This window comes from Octopus sinensis, linkage group LG22 (genome assembly GCF_006345805.1).
Source record: "Octopus sinensis linkage group LG22, ASM634580v1, whole genome shotgun sequence".
NCBI lineage: Eukaryota > Metazoa > Mollusca > Cephalopoda > Octopoda > Octopodidae > Octopus > Octopus sinensis.
The window spans coordinates 12,961,021-12,971,581 of NC_043018.1; the positions used below are offsets into that span (position 1 = coordinate 12,961,021).

At 37.0% G+C, this 10,561-nt stretch overlaps 1 protein-coding gene and 1 long non-coding RNA gene across 4 annotated transcripts in view; both read left to right on the forward strand.

The window, feature by feature from the left end:
* LOC115223314 (nuclear hormone receptor HR96) overlaps positions 1-5,182 on the forward strand; it is a 95,410-nt gene extending 90,228 nt beyond the window's left edge. For all 3 annotated transcript variants that reach the window (XM_029793826.2, XM_036512301.1, XM_036512300.1), the window contains exons 2-4: positions 41-406; positions 1,758-1,875; positions 4,200-5,182. In XM_029793826.2, the coding sequence (XP_029649686.1) occupies positions 41-406; positions 1,758-1,875; positions 4,200-5,143 (1,428 nt within the window). In that variant the 3' untranslated portion in view covers positions 5,144-5,182. The remainder of the gene's footprint in view (positions 1-40; positions 407-1,757; positions 1,876-4,199) is intronic.
* Positions 5,183-7,882: 2,700 nt separating this feature from the next.
* The window catches only part of LOC118767548, a 2,872-nt gene continuing 193 nt past the window's right edge, over positions 7,883-10,561 (forward strand). Inside the window, exons 1-2 of the long non-coding RNA XR_005003467.1 lie at positions 7,883-10,101; positions 10,133-10,561. The exon at positions 10,133-10,561 is cut by the window's right edge and continues 193 nt beyond it. This is a non-coding gene — a long non-coding RNA (uncharacterized LOC118767548). The remainder of the gene's footprint in view (positions 10,102-10,132) is intronic.

Consider the following 10,561-nt stretch of genomic DNA (forward strand, 5'->3'; position numbering starts at 1 on the left):
TGTGTTTTTCCTTATCTGTGTGTTTCTTGCTTTTTTTCAGGAGTTAGCCGTACAAGCTTCACCCGAGATCAGTATTAAGGAATGTTTGATGAGCACGGAGGATTACGAAGAGGTGCAGTTCTCCAGTCTGTCCGGCACCTCGTTTATAATGTTGCAGAGCAAGAAGGAGAACATCGACGACAACAGCAACAGCAGCAGCAGCAACACTAACAACAACAACAACAACAGCAACAGCAGTAACAGCAACAACAACAACAACAACAACAGCAACAGCATAAAGAAGAAGAAATTGAAAGATGAGAAGCGTTGTCGAGTTTGCGGAGATGTTGCCCTTGGTTACAACTTTGATGCAGTCACCTGTGAATCGTGCAAGGCATTCTTTCGACGAAATGCAAGAGGGAGCAAGGTTGGTGATTTCTCTTATTTTCATTGTTCATCATCATCATCATCATCATCATCATCATCGTTTAACGTCCGCTTTCCATGCTGGCATGGGTTGGACGATTTGACTGAGGGCTGGCGAACCAGATGGCTGTGCCGGGCTCCAGTCTTGATCTGGCAGAGTTTCTACAGCTGGATGCCCTTCCTAATGCCAACCACTCTGAGAGTGTAGTGGGTGCTTTTACGTGCCACCGGCACTGGGGGCCAGTCAGGCGGTACTGGCAACGACCTCGCTCGAATGTTTTTACACGTGCCACCAGCACAAGTGCCACTAAGGCGACGCTGGTAATGATCACACTCGAATGGTGCCCTTTTACGTACCACCGGCACAAGTGCCAGTAAGGCAACGCTAGTAACGATCACGCTCGGACGGTGCTCTTAGCACCCTACTAGCACGGGGCACAAGTGCCAGTAAAGTGGTGTGGCTAAAAAGCTTGCATTACAACCATGTGGTTTTCAGGTTCAGTCCCACTGCGAAGCACCATGGGTGAGTGTCTACCATAGGCCTGTGCCAAGCAATGCCTTGTGAGTGAATTTGGTAGACAGAAAACTGTGGAAGCCTGGCTTATGAATGTGTGTGTGTGTGTGTGTGTTGTGTGTGTGTGTGTGTGGCTCTTTCTGTTTGTAGTTGTCTGCTTCCACTGCTTAAGCATGCATATGTATGTACACACACACACACACACACGACAAAAACACAGTCACGCATGTATGTTCTTCCAGGCAAACACGCATACATTCATGTGTTTATACCCAAATGTAGGAATTTACATACTTATGAACACCCACCCATACATGCATCCTAAACATATTCATGGATGCATGCATATATAGTAGGCACTAATGCACACATTCATAGACACACACACACACACACACACACATATATACATACTCCACTTTCATACACTCCTACATCTGGTATACATACGCACACACACACACCACACACACACACACTTGCTGGCCTTGCTTCTGTCAGCTTCCAAGAGACCAAGGCACCACTAGCTTCCTGTCCACCCATGCACCCCTAAAAAAACCTATACATTTTACCTCATCTGCCCTGTCTTCTCCCTTTCTTCCCCCTTCATTTTTTTATGTATTCCCCATCCATATTGTTAAATGCCTTTGTAATGTTCCCCTCATCCGATGCCCCTTTGTCAAATAAAAGAAATTTATTATTTGTTTTCATTATTGTTATTGTTGTTATATTATAATTAACATTTTTTATTTAAATTACCAATATTAGAAAAGAAGCTATTACCGATGTTATTAACGATATTAAAAAGCTTGCTTTGTTTCTGCCGTTTCTCTTCCAGCCGACTCGGTGTTTGTTCCAAGGTAATTGTGCGATCGATGTAAGAACTCGCAGATTCTGCCCACATTGTCGTCTACAGAAATGTTTCTCTGTTGGTATGAAAAAGGACATGATTTTAGGTGCAGTATATTATTTAAAGCATGTATATATGTTTTGCCATCTTCCCTCTTCTCTCTCTCTCTCTCCCTCTCTTTTATATCAGTGTTGTATAGTTCTGGGATTTAAAATAGCTAAACAAAATTACATTAATGAATCTAAATTTAGATTCTTTAGTAGCTAGAATTTAGTCGGTCGTTGACATCTTCCACTTCCATGGTGCAATTTGTCCATTAGGCTTTTGTGCCTGTTCTTAGTTTTTCTCTTTCACACTGCAGACTGTTGTATTACACCTGACTTAATTGAACCCAACAAAAGTATACTTTGTGTGTGAGTGTAAGTGTGTGTGTGAGTGTGAGTGTGTCTGCTTGCTCTCACTCATGAGGCTGGGTGGGGGGTTGGCACTGTTTGCTAGCCGGGCTCTTTAGTTGCTCAGTTTCATTATACTTGACCTAACACATAAAGATACCACAGCAAAGTAAACACCTCCTGTTTTCTCCTAAAGAATGTTGTGGTTGTGGTGGTGGTGGTGGTAGCGGCGGCAGTGGCAGCGGCGGCGGTTTATCCATCAGATCGGCCCTTGTCAAGTCAAACTATAATTAAAGACATTCTCTGACTGTGACTATTGGTTCTTTTTCCTTCCTTGTATACAAGGAACCCAGGACTACCATTTCCTCATCCTTCTTGAAGCTGGTTCAGTGCTATTTAAGGGAGATTTAGTTGCTGTTTCTACCAGGTCTAGTGACCATATAAAGGTTCCTTCAGTTTAGCTGAAAAAGGGTGTTTTATCCATGGACAGGCCTAAAACTGGCACCACACCCTGATCAAACACCCTGATCAGCCAACCCAGCAGAGGAACCTCTATGTGATTGCTCAAACTTCTAAAAATAACAGCCATATATGCCTCAAACTACAGTCTACTATTTTAAAAAAGTAGGGAACATATTGAATGATATAGTCCTAGATGTGCAACGGATTATAGAAGGGTGGTTTAATCACAACTGGAACACATTCATTCTGTTTTGTCAGGATTGACTTGGAGATAAATAACAACAGGAGCAATTTGGAATTGCTATTACTGCTTGTAGAGTTGAATTATATCAGTATATGGTACCTAATTGCGGCTAGATGGACTGGGCTATGTAGAGTTAAGCTTTTTGGCCATGGAGATAATGTCATTGAAATCTTGAAGGTATAAGATATCACATAATTAATTCAAAACAATATAAACAGATAAACATCACATTTGACTGGATAATCCGAATGTAATGGGTTAATTGGCTTTTTATTGTCGCAAGAGCATATGATACCAATGTTTTCCAGGTACCATTTGAGCAGCAGAGATGGTTGTTAGTCTGCTTTCATATTGTTTATTGATTGCACTTGCACTCCACCTTGAATGGCCAGCCACTCTGTTGGGTCTACTCGCTCTCTCTCCCCCTCACACACACATTCCTCCTCCTCCAGCAGCCTCTCGTAACACCATTCCTTGCTTCTTTCTGCTGGAATTCAAAAGTATTGATTAACAGAATTAAATTTCAATTATTAGTGATTAATTTCAAAATTTGTCGAAAATTTAATTCTGATTTTTTTCTTTCCAGTTTAATTGATTTAAGAAATTTAATTGATTAAACTGGGAAAAGGTTTAAGCATGTTTATTTTCATTCTGTAATTTAATTAAATATGACCCAGAAATATTAATTTTTCTTAGTATCCCTAACTAACTTTGTAACTGTCTCCTTCAAATACTGTATTTAGCAAATTCCAAATTGTATTCTAATGGCTTCAGCAAAACCCAGCGACACCAGTTTTTATAAAGTGTGTGTGTGTGCATGCGTGTGTGTGTGTGTGTGTGCATGTGTGTGGAGAGAGAGAGAAAGAAGGTATATGTGTGTGTGAGAGAGACAGGTATCTGTGTGTGTGTTTGTGAAAGAGGGTATCTGTATATGTGAAAGAGAGTGGGTATTTGTGTACGACAGGGGTATGTGTGTGTGAGAGAGAGAAGGTTTGTGTGTGTCTGTGTGTGAAAGAGTGAGGGGGTATTTGTGTGTGTGTGTGAGAGAGAGAGAGAAAGCCGTATATGTGAACATATAGTCATAGAAAATACACATGGAAATTTGGAGAAAAACCAGAATACTTTAAGAAAATAATTGAAACAAATGTGAAGTATTTCTAAGACTTTTATAGGGTTGCCATACCAACACATCTTATAAATTTGTAAATATTTTAACTGGTTCATTTCACATTATTAGTATTGCAAAGATTATAGAATCTCTTATACCTAGACTGAAAAAAAAAACTTTTCTTTTCTTGGTAGATGTGTTTATTCTTTTTCTTTTTCTTTCAGATGAAACAGAGCGGAAAGCTAGAATGGCCAAAGTTTTGGAAAATCGACAGAAACGCCAGTCAACTGGCAAAAGTAGAGAAGAAGTGACGTCATCTGATCAGGAAGCTTGTTCTGATTGGTCAGATTTAATGAGCAATACACCAATGAGTAACTTCAGTGACAACTCTCCAACCCCTACTACAGCTTCTAATGAACCAGTCCCCATCAAAGTGGATTTGGCTTCTCTACCAAAAGAGAGAGAACTGTACCGTAAACTGACCGAGAATGAAACAGTTTTCATCAAGGAGTTAACAATGCTGTACGAATCAACCTTAGCATCTCAAGTAGATTCTTATCACAGTGAGAAGAGCAACTATTCAAGCATCAACCAACTGGTGAACAATTCGGAAATTGCTGTAAGGCGTTTGATTAAATTTGTCAAGCGTCTCGATGACTTTATGCGTTTGAGTCAAGAGGATCAAATAGCTACACTGAAGGCTTGTGTTCTCAGTACAATTCTCTTGCGGTCGGTGGCATTCTACTCATATGAAAAAGATGCATGGATCACGACCAAAGGTGAGGTACCGACAAAGATTCTAAAAGAGGTGACCGGCTACTTCAATCTTCATGACTCTCACACTCGTTATTGTCGCAGCTTAAAGTATGTTGTACAAGACAACCATGAAGTGATGACGCTGCTACAGCTAATCATAATCTTCAATCCTGAGGGACCGAACCTCAGCAGTCGGACTTTGATCTCTGATATTCAGGACCATTACATCACGTTATTAAAACATTACCTGGAGTCAGAGTTTTCTTTCAGCTATGCCAAAGAGATATTACCATTCCTTCTACAGAAACTCGCTGACTTGAAAGATCTCAGTGAAGAACACTCAAAAATTCTTTTACAAGTTAATCCGACACAGATTGAGCCATTAATGCTTGAGGTGTTAAATCTGAAATGATAGCCACTGGTCAATTTCTTATTTGGCCTTAATTTACTTGAAAAGAAACAAAAAATCAATAAGTTTCATAGTATTGATTGCAATTAACTATGAAGTTGGACTGTGATCTGATAACTCATCTATATATATATATATATATATATATATATATATATATATATATATATATATATATATATACACACACATACATATATATATATATATGTATGTATATACATATATACACACCACACATACACACACACATACTCAAAGATATATATATATACATACACATGCACATATGCATATAAATAAACATACTGACACTCACACATGTATAAGATATATATGATATATATATATATATATATATATATATAAAGTGCACATACATATACATGCTCTTATGTACATACAAACATACACAGAAACATATATATTTTTAAAAATGGAAAGTTTATTAAAGTTTTTTTTGAAATGCTCAAATGTTTTTTTTTGTGTACATATATATATAGATATATATATATATATATATACATATACACACATTTATACACATACATACATTCTTATATATAGATATATAAGTTTGAAATTAATATTTTTCTTTAGAATAATAGTCAACTCTCTCAGCAAAATTGAAAAAGTCAACAACTTGTATTAAATGAAATCAAATGAGATTTGAAACGAAAATATTGTATGAGAAAGTTAAATCAAATTGTTGCAATATTAGTGTCCTTGATATCTCACCCATAGGATATCCTATATTTCATTTGGGTTATTGGAAGGCATGGGGGACAAGTTGAATGTTTTTGTCTTGATTCAGGGAAAGTCTGCTTGGCTAAGGGCGTCCTTAGCTAAGCCCAATGAAAGAGTAACCCCCAATTATGAGTTGATTTTTCTCACTCGTACAGTGGCACACTTCCTTCTGACTTACAGCAATTAACCTTTTACACCTCTGCATGAGACTTACTCTGAGTGTCATCATTGTTGAGTACTCCTTCTCAGCTCTGTGTGGAAAGACGTATGTTGTGGATCCGATCAGTATTTCTAAATGTGATGACACTCATATTCTTATTGTGAAGGACAATGTCTTCTAGACTAAAACAATGTTGTCCCCATTTTGAAGAGGATAAAGAGTTCATTGGGGGTGGGCATGGCATTAAATGAAATCCAATGCTACATTGACCAGCTCGAATGATTATGAGGATGAGAGTTGCGCCTTGTTTCAATATTTGTTCTAATCCTATATGGACTAAAACTTTGAGATTAAGGTGTCTTTGTGCAGAACACACGTAATGCCAGAAGGAGTGAAACCGTGAACATTGACCACGACTGTTTCGAACATAGAAAATCTCAAACTACATCGGTTATTGCACTCTTCCTGTTTTATGGTGTAGGGTGTGATTTCAAGGGAGAGTTGTCTGTTATTTTGAGAGGGTCAAACAACTGTATAGGGGCTACATGTCAGCTTAACATTTCGATGGGTAGTTCAGTGCCCCCCGTTGACTTGTCAACTGCAACACTATAGCTTGACTCTGTTAAATTCAGTTGACCAATCTTTGAAGAAGAAAGAGAAGTTAAAGAAATGCTGACACTCTGAACATCTAAAATAGACATAAAAATGTCAAAAACACAACAAGAGGGAAATAAATGAAAACAACTATCAGAATCTGAAATGAAGCATATAAAAAGTAGAAATAATTTAAATGATACTGAAATATAATTTAAATACTATTAGCAATATGCTAATGTTTATTACTAAACAAATATTATGAATATTAAGTGAATATTTGTATTATATATGTGGTTATTTTTTGTTTTGTTTTTATTTTCATTTTTATCAACTTATAACTTTTTTTTTTTTCTGTCTTGTTTTGGATATGAAATATTCTCTATTTTTGTCTTTCAATTTCAAAAACTGTTTTCTTCTGATATAGTTCACTCTACAAAAAAAAAGCAATGTCTACCACCTTTTGGCTTCGATAATTTTGTGATAGTTTGAAGCTAGTTGAAATAATGTGTTCTATAATAATTATATAATTAATTATTCAAGTAATAAAATTGTGTGTGTGTGTGTGTAAGAGAGAGAATGAGTATATGTATAAATTTATATGTGTGTGTATATACATATATAATCTATATGTATAGGTTGTGCATGTTTCTCTGTGTGAGCACGTGTATGTATGTGTGTGATTACCATCATCATCATAAGCATATACATGTATGCATTCATACATATACACACATACATAATGCACACACACATGTATATTCATACATACACGTAAGCATATATAAAAACATAAATAGGTCTCTCTCTTCCTATATATATATATTATATATATATATATATATATATATATATATATCGTGATCACGTGATCGACCAGACCATCAGATGTTGTTACACATCGCTGGTCACAATGCGTTCGCATTGTTTTAGTCTTCGAATGACGCCACCCCGCTGGCTAAGCGAGCAGGCCATATATATATGTATATATATATTATATATATATATATATATATGCACTATATAAATGAGAATATATGTGAGTATGCATATGAATGTGTCAGAGATTTGATTTTCGAAATCTGCATCCCAGTGACAGAGTATTCAGTCATCAGGAATCAAAAACTATAATTTGCTATGAGAAATAACAACATTTTTCTTACCAAAATCTCCTGCTCTCTCTCTCTCTCTCTCTCTCTCTCTCTCTCTCTCTCTCTCTCTCTCTCTCTCTCTCTCTCGTCTGTCTGTCTCCATTAGGCTCTTCTCTTTTATGCCTTTCCCTCTTTCTATATATTTGCCACACTCTTCATTACTCTCTCTCTCTCTCTCTCTCTCTCTCTCTCTTACACATGCTGCTGTCCCCCTCTCTCTTGATGTTACATGTAAGCGCTTGCATTTTGTTTTAAAACTTCTTGACTGTAATGCCTACTTTCACTTCATAATAGCCATCATGCAGAAAATGCCAGCTTCCAAATTGTGTTTTCTGTTTGGGTAACATTTATTAAAAATTTTGCTGGATTAAATGAATCTCAAAGTCAAATTCAGCATGAAAAGTACTTGAATATAACAAATTTGAAAATCTTTTCTTGAGAGCAATAGAAAAGATCTTTCTCTTTCTCTCTCTCTCTCTCTCACTCTCTCTCTCTCTCTCTCTCCTCTCTCTCTCCTCTCTGTCTCTCACTCTCTCACTCTGTCTGTCTGTCTCTCTCTCTCTCTCTCTCCCTCAATCTGTATCTCGCTCACATTGAGTGTGTATTTGTATAAGGGATTTCATTAGTTGTGACAGAGTGAAAAGAGCCTTGCAAAGTAGCCGCAGTGAGCTGAGAAAAATCTTTACATGGAAAAAACTTAGTTTATTGATACATTATAAATCCCCCCCAAATAATGCAGAAATCTGTCCTGATTAAGAGGCCTCTCCATTGGAGAAGACATGGTCTGGCATGGAACGAAAAAAAAAAATTGAAATAAATAATAATTCTATTATGAAAATTAACTGGCAACAGGTCATTTTAAACGAGCTAGAGAGATTCGGGTATACACTTGTGATTGTTCTATTAAAATTGATTCAGTGATGAAGTCAAATTTTTAGTGGTATTGAAGCTTTTCCCACTAACTCTTCTGGAGCATTTAGTGAGGCGAGAGCCCCAAACACCTCAGCTGTATGACGAACCTGACAGGGAAATCTTTGTTGACAAGGAAATTCATAGTTAAATAACAAGAGTAGAAATTAATATTATTAAATAATATCAATTTCAATTAGTGGTCAGCATACTTAAAAAATGTCCAAGGACCGTGAATTCTATTTAAGTATAAACAATACAAGAAATCACTATGTGGACCTCTTGTATGCTAAAAATAGATGCCAAACCGTCTTACCACTAAATCTGTGTTCCCTGCTTAATAAGACACTAGATATCTAGCTCATAAACATCTAGCGTCTTACTAAGTTGAGAACACAGATTTAATGGCAAGATGGTTTGATGTCTATTTTTAGCATAGAAGGGATCCACATAGTGATCTCTCATATTGTTTATATTTAAATTCCTAGTTAACCATTCATTTAATAAGTGAAATTCTCATCTCTTGAGTCACTCCATTGCTTTGGCTAAATATTAATAAAATCATACAAATACTCATATTTTGGGTTCTATTTTTCCTGTTTGCTTCACCACACTTGTAGTTAACCATTCAGTAATCATTGGTGGGATTATTGCTTTTAACCCTTCAGAAATTCTTACTCCCATGTGATGTAAGAACCCGACCTTGGTGATGCTGTTTGAAGCTTTTCATGTGAGAGATATGTTATAGCACCATATTTCATCAAGATAGACTTCATATCAGCACAAAACAACATAGACAAATATTCTTGATAAACTTCTGAGGTTCTTTATTATTAACCCTTCAACATTCAAATTATTCCGTCACCTGTTATTCACATTGCTTTGAATTAGTCATGCTTTATCTCATGGCTTCAAGATTTTGATGATGTGGTTGTATGTTATTAAAATGATATTGCAGGATAGGTGTAAGAGGCCAGATCTAGCTGGATATTTTGGCCGGTTTGACCAATTTAAATGCTAAACGGTTAAACATTACGAACTGTATGAGGGTATGTTTGTCCTAGACTACTCCCAGTTCAGGGTTCAAAGCAAGGGGCAGGATTACTTAAAGGTGAAACTTCCACTGTTTACCCACAAGAAAGTCTGGCCTTCTCGCTCACCTGAACTGAATCCATCCATTTAGGTCAGTGCACATCATTGAATATAGGTCAGTGCAACAGTTTACGCAGTCACTACACTGAAGATTTCTATAAGGAAGGTATTCGGATTTAATTACATAAGTGGAGCATGGGGCTGAGGGGGGGGGGCTGATTCAGATTCCTTCATCCCTATTCATTCAATTATACTTGTTGATGTTGAACATATTGGATGATATCTGTCTTTATGTTGCATATGTGTGTGTGAGTGTGTGTGTGAGTGTGTGTGTGTGAGTGTGTGTGTGTGAGTGCATCATTTTATATCCATTTCCCTGCATAGACTGGATAAATCTTCTCCAGCACAAGATCTTGCCATTTGTTGTGGGTCCTTTTCATCTCCTTAATGAGATTTAGCTTCCTGAGACCAATTTTCACTTCTTCCCATGTCTTCCTCAATTTCGATCTGCTGCAGATTCCTTCCATCTGAATTATAGAAGATTCTTTTTGCCCCAGCATCATCCTTTATGGGCATCACATATCCTTACGACTAAAGTTTTCTCTCTTGCACACTACAACTGATTCATCTTACACACATTTTCTGAAAGTTTCTGTGTCCCCTGTTCTTAGTGTTGCTGCAATGCTTTCAAAACTCCCTTCTCCATTGCTAATTAGGTCACCTGCTTAGGTTATTAATACCTTCCAAGGTACTCTCTTCCCATTTGAT